The sequence below is a fragment of the Thamnophis sirtalis genome, unplaced genomic scaffold (genome assembly GCF_051295495.1).
Source record: "Thamnophis sirtalis isolate CommonGarterSnake01/CBP01778 unplaced genomic scaffold, rThaSir2_p1.2 scaffold_10, whole genome shotgun sequence".
In the NCBI taxonomy this organism is placed as follows: Eukaryota; Metazoa; Chordata; class Lepidosauria; order Squamata; family Natricidae; genus Thamnophis; species Thamnophis sirtalis.
Window position 1 is genome coordinate 47,557,199 of NW_028261390.1, and position 23,407 is coordinate 47,580,605.

The 23,407-nt window shown below is 35.7% G+C and overlaps 1 protein-coding gene across 12 annotated transcripts in view; it reads right to left on the reverse strand.

Annotated features, from left to right (window-relative positions):
- The window catches only part of TENM3 (teneurin transmembrane protein 3), an 836,795-nt gene that overhangs the window by 43,296 nt on the left and 770,092 nt on the right, over window positions 1-23,407 (reverse strand). For all 12 annotated transcript variants that reach the window (XM_087724561.1, XM_087724557.1, XM_087724558.1 and 9 more), the window contains 3 exons: window positions 9,675-9,891; window positions 8,079-8,198; window positions 7,462-7,723 (listed from right to left, as the gene is read on the reverse strand). In XM_087724561.1, coding sequence (XP_087580687.1) covers window positions 7,462-7,723; window positions 8,079-8,198; window positions 9,675-9,891 — 599 coding nt within the window. The remainder of the gene's footprint in view (window positions 1-7,461; window positions 7,724-8,078; window positions 8,199-9,674; window positions 9,892-23,407) is intronic.

Below are 23,407 nucleotides of genomic sequence, written 5' to 3' on the forward strand. Positions count from 1 at the left end.
AAGTAAAACTAAAGGGGACTTTGGCGAAATGCCACTCACGCATCATCACAAAATCTCCAGAACTGTAAAGCCTACAAACTTCAAATTTCCCACGTATGTTCCTCTTGGCTTCTTGGTGCTCACTAAGAAAGGATTTTTCAAAATGACCATCAGATCATTAGAATTTCTTATATTATTATTAATATGCTCTGATGCTAAGAAGTTAGATGTTCTCCTCCCCCTCTCAATCTGAAACCTTGGATGTGGGCATGGCCAGCATGTGATTCATCGAGCCTGCTGGGTGGGAGTTTGGAGAGGAGCCTGAGAGAGAGAAGGGGGTAAGATAGGGGAGGTTTCTGTGGGGCAAGCCTGATGGAGAGAAGGGCAGAGGAGACACTGATCGGAACTACTCATTAATTTTCAAGTTGTAAGTGTTGATTTATCAAGCCCAATCACATAGTTTTGTAGGGAAGCATGGGTATTCAGCTAGTATTATACACTGCTGATATTTTGGTTTTATCCTTTAAATATGTTTGTAAATTCCTTGATTCTTAGACTTACTTTGGCTATATTTTTGGAGGGACTGATGATGTCACTATAGTGGCATTTGTGATTTATACTTTTAACCATGGACTAGCCTCTTTGCCCTCGTGTTATCTATTGTCAGTATGACTTCTGGTGTTTTCAGAACAATTGCTTTTTGCTTTTATCAAGTATTATAGTTTATACATATAAAAAATGAATTTAGTAATGCACGGAATAGGAAAAGTTTTACAATTCCCATTTGTTTGATTGCATGTCATTTTGTATTTTTAAGATAATAATAATCAAATGCTCATTGTAAAATACATTAAGAAGAGTATTACAATTGTCAACCCTCCCAAGTAAACTAGATAGGAAACAGAACCAGATGAACTAGTTCTACTTTATTGTATGGCTACATTAAAAGTACAAATTTCTCATCGTCACTTTCAACAACCTGATCAATTATGGTGAGTCCTTCCTAGATTTCTTTTTCTGACTGTTAAGCACTTGCGGGTTCCTCTCACTTTTGTATGATCATTCCCTATGCAGCATGTCTTCCCTTTATCTCTCAAGGTTATTCCCACATTACAATAGTAGACTAAAGCAAGATTAAGCATAAAGGGAGAAAAAGCTTAAAAGAGAAGTATTCATTTATAGAAATGTAACCTTTTTTAAAAAAACAATATGGAATTTAACAAGAAATACTTAAAAATAAAATAAAAAGTAAGGCAAGATTCCTTCACATAAGAAGTTTTTCTATTGATACCAGTGAAAATGTGTATTGTACGTGAACCCTCATAAAAGAGAAACTACCTTAATTTAAAGTACAAATACAACAACTTTAATTTTGTAAGTTCTAATTCCTATAGAATTTAATTTCAAATGTTACAATTATATTTGATACAGTTGTTACTAAAATGAAAATGTTTAAAATATTGCTTAGGGAAGCTTACTTATGTATTTTAATCAATATTCATTCATATCAGAAACGTTTTAAACTTTTAAAAACACTTTCCTTTCATCAAAAAGTCATGCAAACAACAAGAAAAGCAGTCAACTGCTTTTTTCAAATCAATTTCAACTCAGTTGAAAAAAAACATTACAAATGAGAAATTTAAATTTCAGCTATAAAGTTATGAAGAGTCCTCTTTAATATGAAAATTTTCTTAAACAGAAAACTGTAAATCTCAAATCAAGTCATGTAGCTTCTGAAACAAAATAAATACTATACTTTTCAGAGTTGCAAGAAAATTTTTATAGCAACTGGGATATAGCTTTGTTAGGCCCACATATGATTAATTATTAAACATCAGAATCCCCCCCCCCCCGAAAAGCTGGATTTAGACTGAGCATTGGTATCATAAAAATAAAAGGAAATCTGCTCTTGAGGGTGGAGAGCATATGCATTCCCTTTGGAGGAAATGTGCTATATAAATGTTATTCTACTACTCAGATCCATTCTTCAAATCCATATATGCTTTGGGGTACATGAGCCTGTTAATGGAACACTGCCACCTTCTACAATAAGAAATCCAATATAAGATTGATGAACAAATGGAGAAACTTCCCTTTTGAATGATATCAAACATGGAGTGGGAACATTTTCAGGGCCCATTTGAAATCTGATTCCACAACAGTGGTTGCAGTAAAAACACTTATTTCTCTGTCTCCACCTAATCTTTAGAGACCTGTGGTTCTTTCCAATTGGTGATGATAGAAGAGATGAGTGACTGCAAAGCCTGTGGTTTATAGGTTGCCTCAAAACTTTATTTTATTTATATATGAAATGCAGAGGCTGTCCAACTCCAGAGTGACTCTAAGGGCTTATAAGAAAACATTAGAAAAAAATAAAAGGAACTAGTAGAAAGAAGATGTGGTGCTTCTAGACAAGCACATTCTGTCAAATAGAAAACATAACCGACAGGCTCCACAAATATCCTACCTAAGGTTTGGGAAATCAACCATAATTCCAAAGCCTCATCATAGTAAGAAACACACAGATCTCAGATTCTATTTCAGAGGGCAGGGACCATAATAGAGAAAGCAGGCTTCCAGGGTTGATGTTCTCATATCTCTTCTTTAACTTTTACACGAAGACCACTGGGTGAAGTTATCCTTCAACACAGGCTTAGGTAGTATTTTCATGATAATCAGCATTGTACCTTGACCCCAAGTGATGCTCTGGAAGTCTTGTCCCATTACAAAAATACAGTTATCATAACAAAGGGCTCTTGATTACAGTGCTTGATGTGTCTTGTATTTTAATGCCACATATGCGTCTTGTCTCCACTGCTATTGTATTGCTGCAATAGAATATTCTATTGCTACAATATTCCACCATAAGACAATACTTCATAAATAAGTGTGGAATTGAAATTAGCCAAGGAGCGTTCATCATCAACTTCATGTATACAGATGACATTGCAATTTCTGTTGATGACAACATGAAAGCCATTGTTATCTTCATGAAAATCCCTGATCAGCCCTTTGAACTAATTATCAGTGTGGAAAAGAGAAATCAACTGACCACTTATGACTCATTCATAGTCATATAGATAAATGGTGTATAATTAAGACAAGTACAATAATTCAAATTTTGAGACTCTATGGGGCCAAATTAAAGACACTTCTACAACCAGAGATCCAAAAAGTGGAAACCTTCCACATACAGCCTCTCCACAGGAAATTTTGCATTATCTGATGGACTGCTTAAGAAATTAAAGCTGCAACAAGCCAAAACTAGCCAATGAAATACAAAAACAACAGGATATATTGCAGAATGAGCCCATTTACTACTCATATGAGCTACTTTGGAGAATAGAATAGCATAGCATAGAGCAGAGCTGGAAGGGATCTTGGAGATTTTCTAGTCCAATCCCTGCTCAAGTAGGAGAATCTATACCATTTCAGACAAGTGACTATCTAGTCTAGGGATCCGCAACATGTGACTCTGGAGCTGCATGTGGCTTTTTCATCCCTCTGCTATGGCTCCCTGTCACTCAAAATATGTGTCAAAAACGCCAATGCGTGACACCATCTGTCAATGGGTGACAGATACAAGTCACCAAAGAAAACCTAAATAAATAATCTGAAACTGATGTAGCTCAAATCTATACACTCAATTTGTCATATTAATGGACAAACCATTTTGGTATCAAACACTATATGCAATAGATTACAGTGACAGCTCTGTAGATTTCAAAAATAATATTCATCTAGACCAGGGGGCCAGATCTGGACTGCGGGGTGCTTAGATCTGGCCCGTGTAGCTGCCCTGGAAAAAGAGAAGGACTGGCCTGTGGTGCCTCTGTTGGAGAAAATGGAGCTCGGGAGGGCACATACAGCCCTCCCAAGCTCTGTTTTCGCTGGCAGAGGGTTGCAGGAGGTAGTTGCAGCAGAAAACAGAGCTCGGGAGCCTGTTTTCTCTGGCAGAGCGCTCAGGCCACCATATGCACGAGTGATGTTGAGCTGGCCATGCCTACCCTGGCCACAGGCACTTTGATCACCTGAGGTCAAACACAACCCTGATGTGGCCGTCAATGAAATTAAGTTTGACAACCCTGATCTAGACCATCTAGCAGAATTGGGTATTTGGGAGCAAGTCCATGTGTAGAAGGTGTTGTGAAGTACTGCTTTTTGATACACGTATCATTGTTCACAGTCTCCTCTGCTATTTAAAATCTGAAACAGCTGGTTTGGAGCTTTGCATTTTTTAAAAAACCAATCTTCTGCCATCAAGTTATTTTAAATTCCTAGCAATAAAAAAATTTTCTTCATGAAAATGAATGAGGTCTTATAATGTACTCATGCCACTGTGACTGAGTCCATCCACCTTGCTGTTGGTTCTCATCTTCCCTTTACTTCCACCTTTCCTAGCATTAGATTTTGCAAACAGTTTTTGGAAATGGGTCTTTGCATAATGTACCTGAAATAAAATAGTTTGAACCTTGGTCTTATGTATAAAGCGAGAACCCAAATTCTACTGCTCCCTATCTTTTAATATCAAGGAGGCAATCAATACCCTTGAGCATCGCCTCATTTCAATAAAGACTATATAACGAAGAACAAACTGAAATCAAATCCAGGCTAGATGGAAACTAATTAAGGTGAAACTGATCTTGGATGGATCAATATTAGTCCAGCTCTACTGCTTGGAAATTCTTCTGCGACAAGGACTGTATCTCCGTAATTACAACTAGGTCTTCCTGATCTAGTCATATGTATGAACAGATGCAACATGTATTGATTACGGCCTTGCAATGCACTTTATATGAGAAATGCTGAGAAATTACAATGAGGTGGCTCATTAATACCAGGAATAGAAATCAAACGTTTCCTGTAAATAAAGATCTGCACTGGTTACCAGTTATTCATCAAGCACCATATATGGTGCTAGTGTTCATTTTAAAAGTCCTAAATGGCTTAGGCCTGATTATCTGTGGAACTGATCTACCATATGAATTTTCTCTGTAACTTAGAGGAGAGACACTGTTGACGATGTCCTTGCAGCCAAACATTTGGCATAGAAAAGGATCTATTCTTGTGTGGCTGCCAGTCTATGGAATATATTCTGAAGGAGGTCTACTGACCCTCTCCTACTACTAAGGAAGATATCAAAAATATCTCTTTATTTAAATGGTTGATTTTAATGTTGGTTTTTGTAATTTCCTTTATTAATTTTATTAAGATTTATATCTTATGTCTCTATTGTTGTATGCCACCATGAATACTGGAATAAACAAAAAGGGAAGATATATATTTAATAGTAAATAAATTAGTCTCACCACTCTGAATCAAGTCAGTATATTTTTTTCATATTTATTATGGCCAGAAACCCAAAAGCATTTGAAGAATGCTGTATACCTTGAGGAAATATTAATGAGCTAATGGACATGAAGAACAGTCTTTTCTTCCCTACTTGTTATTTGATTCATGAAATTATTGCATTTATAAGGCAAATTATTATTTTTTACTTAGTTAACCAAAAATGGAAAGAAATTCATAGAATGAATTTGATTTACAACTCTCTGAATAGCTTCCCAAGGGTCACAAGAAAATGGGAAATTGTAGGTTTTCAGTGCAAATACCTGAATTACTTATAATTTATTTTTCCCCTTAAAATTTATTAAAGTATTATCAACAAACATGAAAATATAGATTTGAAACAAGCAAATGACAAATGTAGTTTTCCTGTCATATTATTTAAACTAATCAACCTGTGAAGGAACCTATGATTTATTCTTGTATATAAATACATTATATTTAACACTGTCTTTACCAACTAGTTATACTGCTGCACTGATAAGATATAGTGAAAAATCATGCAAGTAAAAAATCATTCACACATCTTTTCATAATGTCTTCTTCATAACTGCTTTTCTCTTACTCAATATACCAATCAGAGAAGTTGGATCTAAGATAGATCTACTTAAATCATTTGAAACAAAAAGGTCATAGCTAATGTTTCTCTTCCTCAGTGAGATTGCTTTAAGCACAACCAGGCATTGTTCCAACTTATGGATACAGCAATTCCTTCTTAATACTTAAAACAGTAAATTTTTACATTATTTTATGTACTACCTTTTCCCTAAATATGTGATATGAATTCAGAATTAACCTGCTAAAGAAAGAAAATGAATGTAAGAAATAAGTTGGAGATGAAACTATAAACGGGTAGTCCTCAACGTACGACCCCAAAATTTGTTAAGTGAGACATTTGTTAAGTGAGTTTTGCTCCATTTTATGACCTTCTTGCCACAGTTGCAAGTGAATTACTGTAGTTGATAAGTCAGTGACCCAGTTGTTAAGTGAATCTGGATTTCCCATTGTTGTTTGTTAGAAGGTTGCAAAAGATGATTACATGACCTGGGGACATGGCAATGGTGATAAATATGAACCAGTTGCTAAGCATCTGAATTTTGATCATATGATCATGAGGATGATGCAAAGGTTGTAATTATGAAAAATGGTTGTAAGTCACATTTTTTCAATGCTGTTGTAACTTTGAATAGTCACTGAACTGTTCTAAGTCAAAGACTAAATTTTAACACATTTTCACAAACATATATTTGAAATGTTGGTTTGTCTCTACAATGAACACTATGGAAGTAATGAGGCAAGGACTTACATTCCAAAGCAAGAACTAAGGCAGAATGTAGGCAGAATGTAGGTGATTCACTTATCTTTGTTGTTTATGTATAGGTAAGAAAGGGTTCAAAAGCATTTTTGTGAATATGTGTACATAGGTATGAAATGAATATCAAGTTATAAAATGGGCAAATGTGAATAGATCAGTTGATGGATATTAAATGGTACTGAATACATAAATGTATCCAATAAACCACCTCATAAACAAACAACAAAATAGTGGAAAAACTATTTGTCAGAAAACCAAGAATAAAAACTTTTCCACATCTGGGGACTCTCAATTATCCTCATCCATATTCTTCAATATTTCAAAAAATGATGTGGCAGTAACTCTCTCTATTAAATATACGTACTCAAATTAGTCTTTCTTATAGGCAGATATTCTAGGAATAACATAGAAGAATAAAAAAAGACATTTACATTAATTCATTCTTTTCCTGCAGCTTATTGTATGTTTGACAAACAAAATGTGAGATTTCTTTTATACAAATTAACTATTAATTGTCACATAATTGTTTGATCAGAAAATGGTAAGGCAAAGTGTTAGGAAACAGGAGTGAAATGGGATCACATAACTCTAAAATGAAACTAACAAGACTTCAAGGGATCAGAATGAACTATAGAAAGGAGAAGACATTAGGTGAGTATTGATAAATACTTAGGAATTGATAAAGTTGAAACTTTTTAACCAGCACGCTGATAAGACTGATACAAATGATATAGTATTGTTTTTATTGTTATTTTAATGACTTAAAATATATATTTCAACTATTTGTATGCAAAGATCTTTACCCTTAAATGGCACTTTACCTGTGTCTCAGGAATAATAGTGCTGTCTTCGGGAGAGATCCTGAACAAGGTAGATAAAGGTGATGATACAATTACGGGATTTGGTTTCACAAATCCACTCAGATCGCAGCTAGGAATGTCATTCTCCTCCTTCTTCATGACAAGGGTGTCCATGACATAGAAGACGTTCCATGGAATCCAGACTGTATGGTACTGAGTAAGGAATGGTGATCGTTCAAATACTAAAGTTAATGATGCACCACCATTTGCCACCAAGTCAAACCTAGGTAAACCAGATAATTATTTAGTAATGCATCTTAAATTTATAGCTTTCCAATTATATATACAATTAATATTTAATGGTAATAACTCCTCTAAGTTAAGCACAACTCCTTGTGACTTCAGGAACATATTTATTTAGTTTTCCTAGCACTGGTTTGATACTGGTGCAAACCAGTTTTTTTTTTGCTTCCCAATGTAGCTGATAAATTTGATTCCTCCTGATGGTCACTTATCAAAGTCCAATCAGTTTCAATCTTATGATAGTTAGCTATCATGCAACCTATCAGTGCAATGATTTTGATATATAGATAGAAGATAGAAAACTCCCTTATTTCAGGTGCATGAAAAAAACTTACATTCCATCTTGACGAGTGATCGTATAACCAAAGTCAGGATAATGTAAAAAGGAGACATTAACTCCAATTAGTGGTGTTCCATCTGCTGTTAATACTTGACCTCTTATAACAGATGCAAGACTGTGGAGAAAGCAAATAAATTTAGATTATTCAGAAATCTTACAAATTAGACTTTGTCCAACAATAAACATTAAATTGTATCAGTTTCACAGCATTATAAGGAATTTAATTTCAACTTCATTTCAAATTCTTATTTACTTATAGTGACCCTTTCTGTTATACTTTAATGTATGTGAACATGCAATATCTGAATACCAAAAAGTTGCATCAAGTAAATATAGCTGTGCCCACTATATTTGGTTGCTAAAGGTCCTTTTCAGATCCGGTATATTTCTTTCTATAAAAATGTTATTGGCTATGCAGTAATTTATAGTGCAATCCTATGTATGATTACTACATTTGATTTATTGAATTTGAAATGTTAATTCCATGTTGAATGTATTTAGAATTTGAGCTTTATCATTTTCAACTGTGGCATCTTCTTTTCTAACTACAAATAAGAGTACAAACATTTGGTGGTAGATTTCATTCAATTAGAAAATTAACACCTCAAAATCAATAGCCAATAGGAAAAGTTCAAAAAGCAATGCAGCCTACATAAATGGTATGATTTTTTCATTCTTCAAATACTATTGAGCTATTAAATAAAAATATTATTAATTCTATAAATTTCAATTTGTGGTACGTATGGACATATGTATGTATGCATTCTTTCCAATTTATATGATATGCTACAACAGGGGAACATTACTGTAAATGCCTACTAGTGTGTACAATTCTCTGATTTCAAATACAGGCTTTCTGAATTACAACCAAAGCATTCTGAGTCATTGGGTAAAATGAATAAATTAGTAATGATGTTTTAAAATCAGGACCTAATTTTTGAATTTTTCCAAAGAAAAGTGTCTTGCTAGTTTGTTTTTAGGCAAGCTCTTTAGGCAAGAAATTTGTCATCTTTGGGAAATATAAAATACAGAAGTTATGGGAGTCTTAAGAAACACTTCTCTAATACTTTTAATCAATAGCTGTGTCAAGCTGGATTAATACAGCTAAACTATTCCAGATAGGAGAGTTTTAGTATAGATTACTACTTTCTCTCAATAAGGCATAGAATACCTGCTTTCTGTTACCAACTTATTTTGAAATGTGCAACTGCTGAATAAAGCCTGTACAGGCAGTTTATGCACTGTGCTGTTATAGAGTTCACAGTGTTACTAAAGTAATTCATAATTTATATTATGCATTGAGTTTTGTTTTAAAAGTGCATTACTGCCCTTCAGAAGTATTTTCACATGAATGATATACTTCCAGCAGCACTAACTCAAATCAGTTGGGTAAGATTTGCAGAACCCTAATGTCCTACTAGAACGTAGATACCACAAACAAGAAAAGGTGTGCAAATGGACTTAAGTTTTATACATAATAGCCACACAGTTCGACTTCAAAGTTTGAAGGTTTCCAACTATCCTGGGGGGGAAAATAGAGCATCAGAAATGTAAAAAAAGTCTTTTTATTTAATACTACAATGATAGTCACCTCCTATTGAATGGGCTTTCCCCAGGAATAACATGTGTGCTTTCTGGTCCTATAAGAAAACCAATCCGATCATAAAAGGATTTAGCAGCTTGCTGAGATGGTGATTGCTGACTTTGGCTAATAATATCTTGTGGGTCAGGCAATCCTCGACAGAAAGGCTGGTTTTGGCAGGAACTCTGCAAACAGCAGTCAGGATCCATGCAGTCAACTAATCCATCTACAGACAAAAAGTCAAAAGAAAAACAGCAATACTTATTAGTATTTTTTTTCTAAGGAGAAATTCTATGATTGCTGTATTGAATGTAATGTGAAATGAAATTAGAAGTTTAGCTTCCTAAAAAGAGTAGGGAGCTCAGATTGGTTAAATTCTTTAACTCCTCTCACCCTCCTCTAGTGATCCTAGAAAAAGAGGTGTGGGGTCTCTGTTTCATAGAGAAAAGACTGGAAAAACACCAGGCCCAAACAGAGTAACTCCTTCTTTCTTCAAAGACTGTGCTAATCAACTGGCCCTCATCTACACCCACATCTTTATTAAACTAAAATAAATACATAAATAAAATAAAAATAAATGGAGATGTGTTACACCCCTTCTTGCTTCAAACACTCTACGCTGGCCAAGAAACCCTCCACCAAGGAGCTTAATGACTACAGATCAGTTGCTCTGATATCAATAGTTATGAAAACGTTTGAAAGGTTAGTATTGGCTAACCTGAAAATAATTATGGATCCACTGCTAAAACTCCTTGCAATTTGCTTACTGTGCAAAGAGATCAGCAGATGATGCTATTAACATTGCAGTGCACTACATCTACAACAGCTTGAATCTCCAAAGACCTATGCAAGGGTCCTTTTTGTAGACTTCAGCTTGGCATTCATTACCATCATTCCAGAAATTCTTCTTTCCAGTGTCTCAGCTAGCTGTGCCTGACCACAATTGTAGGTGGATTATAAGCTTTCTAGCAGATAGAAAGCAGCAGGTAAAATCACATTGAATACTCAAACAATTAACACAGTAGCTCCCACTCTCTGAACTGTGTGCTCTTTCCATTACTCTTTTCTCTCTATATCCATGACTACATCTTGAAGGATTCCTGTCTTAAAGTACTGAAGGTTGCAGATGATACAACATGTAATGAGTCTGTATACAGATAGGAGGTTAAACAACTAGTTGGAACAATCTGGAGCTGAACACATTTAAAACTGTAGAGATGAAAGATGATTTTAGGAAGAGCTCTCATATTCTACCACCTCTTACAATATCAAAACAGTAGAGACCTTAAAAACCCTTTCTGGGTTTTATAATTTCCCAGGACTTGAAATGGACACGTAACATTAGAACCATCATTAAAAAAAGCACAACAAAGACTGTACTTCCTGCATCAACTCAGAAAGCTCAGACTATCCAAGGAACTGCTGATTCAGATTTACAGAGGAATTATTGAATCTGTCACCTGTACTTCTATAACTATCTGATTCGGTACAGCAACCAAACAGGACAGGTACAATTAGGACTGCAGAAAAAGTGATTGCAACCAGCCTGCCTTCCATTGAGGACCTGTATACTGCATGAAACAGGAAGAGGGCTGACAAAATATTTACAAACCCATCACATCCTGGACATAAATGGTTTCAATTCCTCCTCTCAGGATTACTGCTATAGGGCACTACATGCCAAAATAACTACACACAGGGACAGTTTTCTCCCTCGTGCTGTCACTCCACTGAACACCTAATTCCTACAGCATTGTCTTATGTCAAAAGATATTTACCCATGTGGTAGGGCTGTATAACTATTATCCTTCTCATCTTTCTTATTATCTTCTACTATTGGTATTTCAGGATTGTTACTTTGTGTGGCCAATCACATTTGGCCTGTGAAGAATATTCCACTCCATTTCATTCTTATTCCACTCCACTCCATTCCACTTCATTCTTGTACTAAAAAGTAATTGGGAAGTAATGTTGTAACTCTGTCTCCTTCCCACCCCCTCTCTCTATGTCAATTCAATTCAAACCTTTATTGTTAGAGTACAACATGTGTACAATGAGATTGACTGAGCCTCCCTTCATGCACCCCCCCAACACAATAAAACTCATAGTGAAAGACAAAAAATTCCTAGCCCAGTGAATGTGTTTATGTATGCTCTCTGTACATTCATGTGCATGTGTATGAGTGTGCGCGCACACACACACATACATTAAATAAGCTAAAACCCCTAAACAAAATAATAATCTTCTTCAGAAATTTTGATTTTGTAAAAATCCACCTTAGTGGCAACAGTTCACTAGCAGTTCTTGCTCTGAGATGCTCTAAAAGAAACAATCACATTTCTGATTGGATGAATTAAATACAGACAAACTAAGAAGATAAAAAATACTTGCACCTCTTGCTAGTCATAGAACATGAGTGTGTGTGTGTGTGTGTGTGTGTGTGTGTGTGTGGGCGTGCACATGCTCTCTCTCTTTCTTCCATTCAATTCTGTCCAATTGTTTACGACGTCCTGGACAATTCGCTGCAATTTTCTTATAAAGGTTTTACAAAAGGAATTTGATACTGTCTCCATCAGAGGACTGAGTGAAAGTGTGCCCATGGTCACACAGCTAGCTTGGTATCCAAAGTGGGACTAGAAGTCTCTCGGCTTCTAGTCTGGTATCTTAATTACTACACCATAGTTTTATATGTTAATATATACAATATCAATATTTAATAAGATGCAGAAACCTTTTCAGACACACCTCTACTGGAAGAATTTAGATTATGTCATATAAGGAAGAAGGGAAATACATGTTATTAATAAAACTCTCTTTCTTGAACCACGTATCACTGAAGAAACAAATTTTACATTAAAAAGGAATTAGGAACAATGCATGGAGATATCTACAGGGCATATGACTCAAGAGCCACAGATTCTTCTTCTGAAGAAGAATGTACAAATGTTTTTGAGAAGAGAATGCTGAAATATTTTTTAAGAGAGTAAGTCATATATTGTAGCAAAATAATGACATCAAAATAATTCAGTGTATGTTTTCAAGATATATTTCATAACTAAAGAGAAGAGATCATTACAAATGAATGACTTTTTTTCTTTAAAACTCATGAGCAATGTCACCATCTATTTATTAAAGGTGTGCAGCAGTCAAGATTTCTTCAAAATCCATTGGTTTGATAAAATTAAAATATTGATATTTAAGAACAAAGAAAGCTCCAATGTATTGAATCAAAGTTTGAATTGACCTAGTACAATCATGTCTACAAAGATGGGAAAGAGCTCTTCAGAAGTTTAGAAAGGGCCATCTTTCTCCACTGTATCAATTACTCCAAGATTTAATTCCTGTATGCAAGTTACGTGCTCTATCAGCAAAGTATGTCTCAAATCCCAAATGTATATTTAGAAATATTGCCAAACTTTTATCTTATGATGTATGAACTGTGTGACTAAACCTCTCCGTATTATTGAAAAAAAAAGATTCTTGGTATTTAAAAGAGATGTGACTATGATACATAAGTAATACAACCATAATTTGTTGAGAACAATTTAAAATGTCCAGAATATTGATGGACATTTAGTAGCTGGCATGAAATTTGATGGACAATTAGTAGCTGGCATGTAGCCCTCAAATCTATCTTATTTATTTATTAAAATAGTATGCAATTTTTTAGAACAAGAATTTTTCAACATAACATTTTCAGGATGCATTTTTCTGCTAATTTTCAGCAAGAATAAGATAAAAGCAATGAATGCTATTGCATTAGCTTAACACACTGAAATATTTATGAAATGCAATGTTCAAAAATTCCTGCCATAAAACCACAATCTTGTGCAATTGTATGATGTTATTGTCTTTCTTGTTATGGTCTTGCTATGGTCATCAAAACCTTATCCTTAAATATTCAGTCAGTGGCTAAAGACATTTACTACTCAAGATTAAAAATGTAGCAGAACCTGCTTTTTAAAGTTCCTAGCTATTAACTAAGTTAAATGGCAGCAATAACATGCTAAATTAACCTGCTCTTAAAGACATTATGTAAAAGATTAATTGTACTGTTGCTGTGTTCATTCATAATGCTAAAAATAATATTTTAATCAGCTTTTTGAATAAACCGAAATAGCTTAAGTTACACAACCCTGTAACAGATGTTTTCACAGAAGTAACTCCCTACTATCACTTTACGACTTAAAATTCATTGTGAAGCACTATGAAAATATCTACATTTCTCTATTTGTTTCAAGCAGCTTATTAAAAACCCCAAATTACATTTAGTCTCTTATGTTAAAAAATAGTCTGGATGATATTTTTTATTTTCAATGAAAAACATAGAGTGCATGATGATTGGGGGGGGGGACACTTCTGAAACTTCAAGCACAGTTGTTTAAAATAATGACAAGTGAGAACAAAACGTTTCTCCTTACATTTAAAAAGATACTTATCTGAGAACAAGAAAGCTAGCTCCATAAAATTTAACCACAAGATTAATAGTACATGCAAATTATTACATGCTTATTGATCTGCCTCTAAAAATGAATCAGATGTACCCAGATAAAAAAGACTGATGGACTCAGTTACAGTGCCAATGTGTGCACTGTTGGAACTCTGAAGAACCAGATTAGGGACAGATTGTCACCTGTCAATATATGTATATGATTACAAAGAGATGGATAGCATGTAATCAATCAATCAGGTACCATATATTGCATAGTCTCATTCGGTAAATTATCATTTATATGAAGTATTTATATACTTCAATTTGAACCTCCATTTATACAAAACCTTTAAATCATTTTTTAAGGCTGAAAATATAATACTGTTTTTAAAACAGTAAAACAGCAACAAAATGTTGATAACATTAACTCCATGGAAAATTCTGGAAAAATATTTATGAATAGAACTTGTTACAGAAACTTTGCCAACAAATGCTCATTAATTTTTCCACTATGTACTGAATCTAATATTGTATAAACGTGCATTTGCTCAGGCACTGTGACATTTGTCATTCCTTTTCCTAACAGAATCAGAGTTGGAGAAACCTTGGAGGTCTTCTAAGGCAACTCCTTGCCTAGAACAGGAATCTTCAAACCGACCCAAATTAATGGTTGTTCAACCATTACTTGAAAACCAACACGATTGAAGACTCCAAATCAGGAGGAGGGGCATTTTGCTTTTTATTTATGGTTTGGAAATTCTTATTTTATCCTTGGGAGGTATGAAACATAAATCAACACCATGTTTCCTGTAATAGCACTTCCAGTATTTGAAGACTTTTAGTCATTTAAACTTCTCTTCTGTGGGATAAACATACCGTTTTACTTTCCTTTTCCCAACATATCTGTTCCTGACCTTTCACCAGATTTTGACATTATGTAAGAGGCAACAGCCCTCCTTCCATTAACCAATGGAGAATTTCAATAAATGGCAAAGGAGTACCAGATTCTATGCTATCTAAATAATTTATATGTAGGGTCCAAATATAATTGCCACATGTCTCAATGCAGTTTGAGAAATAAGTTGTAAAATACATATCATATATTCAAATAGAAGAGAACATATGAAGCTCACAATTTAACTGTGGTGTCCTTGGTATGTTTTCTATGAGCTTGGTTGGCTAAGAAGGAAAAAGCAACAACAACAACAACAAAGAAACCACTAAGAAATAAAGAAAAAGACAAGAACACATCCTCTCCAGCAGCTAACATCAAGATATGTAGGAATAATACCAGACAAACAATCAGGCACCAAACAATTCCCTAATCAGGGAACTACCAAAAAAACAACCCCTCCCCCCAAAAAAACCAATTTCACACCAACACTGGCAGGACAAGATACTGTCTAAAAACGAGTCCACAATCACTCACATTTGTTATCTACGGTAGTTAGGTAATGAAAGGTCTGAAAGCAAAGAACTAAACTCAGACAGTATTAACGTTTCTACATAAATGCATATTAGTTTACATATCTATTGTATTGTTATTAATAAACTAACTATATATGTATATTTAGGGCATTCCATAGTCATATAGTGGCTACAGAAAGTCTATATAACATGGTTAAAAATCAGGTTTTTGAAATGTAAAAATAAATCAGACCAAGATAATTTGAGAAAAATGAAAGAGGGGAGTATTCTTGTTTTTTTTTCCTTTCTGCCTTCTTGATCCCACAAGGCTGGAGAGTTCCAAGATAGTACAGGTAGTCCTTAACTTATGACAATTCATTCAGTGATCATTTGAAATTATGACAGCTCTGAACAAAGGGGACTTACAATCCTTACTCAAAGTTACAGCTGTTGCAGTGCCCCCGCAATCATATGAACAAAATTTGGGCATTTGGAATCCACCACACTTATGACTGACCCACAGAGACACTTCAGTGCTCCCCTCTAGCTATCTCCTCCTCTCCCCTTATCCTGTTAGGTTACCTCAGGTCTTGAGCCTGCTTCCAATCCTGCTGGGTCCCTCCCACCCTTCTGGATCTCATCTGTTCCTACTCCCATCACCATGTCACTTCCTTTTTAGTACTGTAGCAGCCAATCTGCCACATGGCCTGTGAACATATTAGTGGCTGCATGGCACCTTTCTGGAAGCAGGCCCCATTTTGATGAATTGTGGCTGCATCTGCTTCTGGCAGGGGCTTGCACTGGGAAATGAGCAGGTCGTTCCACTCCTCAGCCTCCCTACACAATGGAAGTCATGTGGCTCTGTCCCTCTGAGTGTAGGAAGACTGTGTGGTAAGAAGGTAACTAAGGCACTGAAAAGATAAGTGATTGATTGGTGACTGGGGTGAGGAAGATATGGGACCCAGTGGAGTAGGAAGCAGGGTCTATGGGGACCCAGTCTAGTGAAAAAGAAAGTCCAAGCATATGGGGACCCAATTGGGTAGGGAAGCAAGCCTAAGGTCTGCGGTGAATACAAGCAATTGGAGCATGAGGTGCCTCAGAGGGTAGGGAAGGCCTTGGAATATTTGGAACAGGCCATGCGTGAGCTGGGGAGTGCAGACTTGGGCCTGTGCTGGCTTCCCACAGTCTCCTCCACCCCCAAGATATCTTGTGCTCCTCTAATAACCCCCATGGTCATTTAATCTGATTAGAAATAGAATGGGGTTATTATGTAAGGCAATTATATGAGCATCTTGCTTAACAACCATTATGATTTGTGACCATATTATATTTCTTATAGTAACAGATCAAGGACTATGTCTTATCCTTAGAGCAGATGTAATTCATTGAAGTCACAGCTGGACTGGCCTTCCTCACAGCACCAAGTCAGGAAATTAATGGCAATGGATTTGGGAAATGGACCTCTGGGACCATTAGCTTTTACCCCCTCTAAGGTCAGAACCATTTGACTTTGTAGAAGAATGCCAGGTCTTCTGGCTACTTTGAATATTGCTGGCCATGTCCTTAGAGTTAGAGGTGGCTGAGAAACAAGGAGACTATTGGTGTGCTGCTAGAGGTGAACTCACAGTTATCACAAAAGTTCTTCAATATGAGTGGATTTGCTTCAGTGGTGGGATTCAGCCAGTCTGCACCCATTCGGGAGAACCGGTTGTTAACTTTCTAAGCAGTTCGGAGAACCGGTTGTTGGAAGAAATCTCATTTTGTTTTTTTCCACTTTACAGGGCTAATCCTGTAAGGGAGGCAGGAAGGAAACATTCTGGTGTTGTTTCTAGCCTAATCTTTATTGCCCTGCTTACAGAAGATGCTTCTCCGTTTAACCCTTATTACATTGTAACAGCTAAGACGAAGCGCCCATCGACTTGAGTTGGCCACGCCCACCCAGTCACATGACCACCGAACCCCCATCTACCCAGTTGGTCATTAGGGCAGAGTACCAGTTGTTAAATTATTTGAATCCCATCACTGATTTGCTTGTATCTCGTCTTCAAGAAAGGAAGAGATTGATAATAAAGTGGAAAAATAATAAGGAAAGATGAAAGAAAATGAAAGAACTTTGCTTGAACTCATAGGCTTGCATAAGATTAAGACTACAGCTCCTGCATTTATATTTTATATATAAATATAAATCTAGAATGTGGATTGTGATAACAAAATTGTATGAGACTGACATCTTCTGAACTAATCAATTGTAGATACATTTTTGTAATGCTCTCTTCTCATATTAATCAGGAAATGAATCTCCTTTTCACCAGACAAAATACAGAACCATTCCATTTTGCTGTTTCTAATATTTTTATGAAGTTTATCAATTGTTTGCCAAAGCGAGCAATTGATAGTTATGAATCTGGTTTCCTCTAAGTCTAAGTTAAAAAAATAAATGTCTATATATTTTATATGCCTAGTACCTTTTCCAAATGTTATATTGTCACTGTGTAAAATGGATTCTTATCCATTTTTTAATTAGAGAATTCTAAATTTTAAAAAATGATCTTACAGTTCAGAATATACCTGGAAACTGTTCAGAGAAAAAGTACAGAATAATCAGGAGATATTTGAAACCTTTCAAATAAGAAAAGGATAAGAATAACCCTCATAAAAGAAGATAACAAAAAACAATGCTTATTATTATTAAATCTTAAGCAGCCTAAATAATATTAACTAATGTGTACATACATATTGTATATGTTGCTGGAAAGCAGTAAAAGGATTAGATCACATGTATCACATTGTGAGTGTCCTTGCTACTATATAGGTGAAACTCGAAAAATTAGAGTATCATGCAAAAGTTCATTTATTTCAGTAATGCAACTTAAAAGTTGAAACTAATATATGAGATAGACTCATTACATGCAAAGCAAGATAGTTCAAGCCGTGATTTGTCATAATTGTGATGATTATGGCTTGCAGCTCATGAAAACTCCAAATCTACAATCTTGTAAAATTAGAATATTGTGAAAAGGTGCAATATTCTAGGCTCAAAGTGTCCCATTCTAATCAGCTAATTAAGCCATAACACCTGCAAAGGGTTCCTAGCCTTTAAATGGTCTCTCAGTCTGGTTCAGTAGGAATCACAATCATGGGAAAGACTGCTGATCTGACAGTTGTGCAGAAAACCATCATTGACACCTTCCATAAGGAGGGAAAGGTAATTGCAAAAGAAGTTGGATGTTCCCAAAGTGCTGCATCAAAGCACATTAATAAAAAGTTATGTGGAAGGGAAAAGTGTGGAAGGAAAAGGTGCACAAGCAGCAGAGATGACCGCAGCCTGGAGAGGATTGTCAGGAAAAGGCCATTCAAAAGTGTTGGAGACTTTCACAAGGAGTGGACTGAGGCTGGAGTCAATGCATCAAGAGCCAACACACACAGATGGATCCTGGACATGGGCTTCAAATGTTGTATTCCTCTTGTCAAGCCGCTCCTGAACAACAAACAACGTCAGAAGCGTCTTACCTGGCTAAAGAAAAACAGACCTGGTCTGTTGCTCAGTGGTTCAAAGTCCTCTTTTCTGATGAGAGCAACTTTTGCATCTCATTTGGAAACCAAGGACCCAGAGTATGGAGGAAGAATGGAGAGGCACACACTGCAAGATGCTTGAAGTCCAGTGTGAAGTTTCCACAGTCTGTGTTGATTTGGGAGCCATCTCATCTGCTGGGGTTGGTCCACTGTGCTTCATTAAGTCCAGGGTCAACGCAGCCGTCTTCCAGGAGATTTTGGAGCACTTCATGCTTCCTTCTGCAGACAAGCTTTATGGGAATGCTGACTTCATTTTGCAGCAGGACTTGGCACCTGCCCACACTGCCAAAAGCACCAAAACCTGGTTCAATGACCGTGGGATTACTATGCTTGATTGGCCAGCAAACTTGCCTGACTTGAACCCCATAGAGAATCTATGGGGCATTGCCAAGAGAAAGATGAGAGACATGAGACCGAACAATGCAGAAGAGCTGAAGGACGCTATTGAAGCATCCTGGTCTTCCATAACACCTCAGCAGTGCCACAGGCGAATAGCTTCCATGCCACACCACATTGAGGCAGTAATTGCTGCAAAAGGGGGCCAAACCAAGTACTGAGTATGCATGCTTATACTTTTCAGATGTCTGATATTGTTCTATGTACAATCCTTGTTTTATTGAATGTATGTAATATTCTAATTTTCTGAGATTGTAAATTTGGGGTTTTCATGAGCTGTAGGCCATAATCATCACAATTATGACAAATCACAGCTTGAGCTATCTTGCTTTGCGTGTACTGAGTCTATCTCATATATTAGTTTCACCTTTTAAGTTGCATTACTAAAATAAATGAACTTTTGCACGATATTCTAAATTTTTGAGTTTCACCTGTATATATATATATATATATCTTCAATTAAAATAAACAAATAAATACACAAACCGGTATCTGCCTGTAAAGTAGTGCTATTTGTGAGTTCTCCTAATTCTTACATTTGTATAAACTATATCAGCATTTGATCTGCTGTAGATTTGATGTGATTTGACACTTATCAAACCAGAATCTGAAACTACCTGGCTCTTATTTCATTGGTAAAGTAATTTTTATTTTTTATTAAATTTATATACCGCTCATCTCACAGTTTGAGGCTTATTTTAATCAGGACTCTGATATATTTTTATTCCTTAAATTAGTAGTTGACAAAATAAAAATTAAAGAGAGAGGTCCTATTATTTTGCACTGATCAGGGGTTTACTCAGGTTATTTGTACAATAGGATATGGGAATTCACGTTTTTTATTTTTATTTTAGAAACTCAGATGGTGAAGAATAACGAAAAAAATGTAATGATCATTCTATTTCATTTTAAAGCTACAGTTGAAATGCATGATAAATACATGTGTATTTTGTTTTACTTTAAACTGCATCCTAGTCCCATCACTTTTCAATAGAAAAAGCTATTAAGAGTCTGTGATCTTACTTGTCAAATCTGTCTTACAGCTTTGTGACTCTAATTTTTCTACTTTCAAGTAAGGGATATTTAACTGAGTAAACAGTGATACACTTGTATGGGTCACTGACTAAGATTTTTTTTTTAATAAGAAGGTGAATTTTACATTTTGAGGGGGGAACTTTTGAATTCAGTAGGGTAGATTTTGTAATGTTTATCAATGTAATTCAACAATTTGGTAATATCTTTTGCAGAAGTATTATCTACCTAGAGGCAAAGTAGGAATTAAAGTAATGGATTTTTATTTAATTCCTTGTACGCACATAATGACACTCAGCAGGATCATTTACATGAATACTAAATTGCACCTATTGCTTGACAGGATGGTGTTTCTGCATAATAAGGAAAATCAATGTCCATACTGTTTATCTGATTATGATAGAAATTAAAATTTATTATGTTAATAAGTGGCATAATCTATTGTTTTCTTATTATAATTTTCAATTCTTAACCTCAAGATTTTACACAATATTAAGTAACACTAAAAATCAATATCATAGCAGATGAGTGTTATGCTCTGAGATCAGAGTTTTACTATGGATTTAAATCAATCTGCTAAACTGTCATCCTTAAGAGATATGTTACTTTCCTAACAATTTTGTGTATTAGCATCTGCTTTATATTTTCACTTATATTTAGTTTCTGACTGTAGCGCATAATGGTCCAACTACATTTAATGTTCCATAGTTTTCCATTGTTGCTGAATGTGTGGATAGGCTAGAACTTCAAATTGCTCACATGATAAATGCAGAACAAATAAAAGTTGCTACAAAACAAGAATACCATTTGGAATATATATATGGTCTAGGTATAAAGTCACATAGGCATTTCACCTTGTTTTATGCAATTAAAAAAAAAAGATATGACAAAATGGTTAACTAGAAATGTACCTCAGCATCTTCTTAAACATGCAAGGTGAAAATATAACTATACTGATTTAAGAAACAGAGGACAGGCAAGAAGAGGCTTGAGGAGGTGGGTAACATGAAAAACTTTATCCAGGCATATTGAGAAGAGCAATTTGAAAAATCAGGAAGTTATGATGTGGCCCATATGAAAGAGAAATAAAAACTTGAATGTAATTTGGGAAACAGAATACTTTTGCTTCTGTCAGGAAGTTGGGAGGATTCAAAATGGGTAACAAAGTCCTCAATTTTAAATGTTGGCGGAAATGTTTAAAAAATACTGTATTTTTTGGAGTATAACAAGCACCTTTTTTCTTCAAAAAAGAGGCTGAAAATCTGGGTGCGTCTTATACACTGAATACAGCATTTTTTGCCTCCTGAAACCCTGCCCCTTTCACCAAAATGGCCGTGCATAGCGTTATGGAGGCTTTCAGAGAGCTCCTGGGGTCTGGGGAGGGAAGAAATCAGCAAAAAATGGCCCTTTTTTGCCCCCCCCCAGCTCTCAGCAGCACCCTATAAGCCTCCATAAGGCTATACATGCAAAAAAAATTGGCAAAAAACGGGCCTGTTTTTGCGAAAAACGGGTCATTGTTTGCTTGTTTTTGCCCTCCCCCAGAGCACTCTGCAAGCCCCGCAAAGGCTATTCATGCGTTTAAAAAAAAGGGGGCTGTTTTTGTGAAAAACAGGCCGTTTTTGGAAGGTTTGCAGAGTGCAAAAACTTTTTTTCCCCTTTTGGAAAGCTCTTTAACTGATTGATGAGAATTACATTTATCAAGTGCTGTGCCAGCAGAAACAAAGTCTTAGATGCTGCAGATTGTCAGCGATTTCCTTCTCCAGCACATGGATAAATACACCTGGAAACATCTACCTACCTACCTACTCTCTCTTTCTTTACCTACCTACCTACTATATTTCTCTCTCTCTCCATTTCTCTCTCTCTATCTCTCTACCTACCAACTTACCTACTCTCTCTCTTCTTACTTATCTACTGTATTTCTCTATCTTTCTATTTCTCTCTCTCTATCCCTCTACCTACCTCCTACACTAAGGTGACCAGATTTTCAGATTGGAAAAGAGGGACACCCTTTACCGGGGGGGGGGGGGGCTTGATTAAAAAAAATTTTTTTTTTGTCAAAAGCTCACCCCAGGACACTGAAACCAGCATAAATACGAATCTGTTGCCAAACAAAATTTTGATCACGTGACCATGAGGATGCTGCAACGGTCGCTAAGTGTGAAAAATGGTCGCAACGGTCGCTAAGTGTGAAAAATGGTCATCAGTCACTTTTTTCAATGCCATTGTAACTTTGGTCACTAAATGTTTTCCCCCTCCTCGAGACTCCTCACTTCTTCCTTCATTCCTCTTGCTGATCTACCTTCACCTTATCTGTCTTCTGCTCTTTCCCTCTCTTCCTTCCTTCCTCCCTCCTTCCATCCTCTTCTTTCCTCACTCACTCCCTTCCTCCTTTTTTCTCTTCCTTCCTCCTTCCATTCTTTATATGATATAAAATTCAATGAGGGTGAAACACACCAAATCTGGCAAAGCTGCCTTGCACCAACCTGGCCTGCCCATAGAATAGCAGCCACTTTGAGACACATAAACCTGGTCTGAACATATTGCATCACAAAGATTTGCAAAGATCACATTTGCAAAAAGGAACATTTCTTGTAGTAAATACATTTTATAAACAATTTAAAAGTAAAAATCCCCCCAAAATAATAAAAAAGGTATTCTATAAATAAAAGAAATCCTTAAAAACCATTGTTAAGTATTACACCAGCAATAATTTATACTGTCACCATTTCAAACTATCATCAGAAATACGAATCTGTTGCCAAACATCAACATTTTGATCGCGTAACCATGAGGATGCCACAACGGTCGCTAAGTGTGAAAATGGTCGCTAAGTGTGAAAAATGGTCATCAGTCACTTTTTTCAATGCCATTGTAACTTTGGTCACTAAATGTTTTCCCC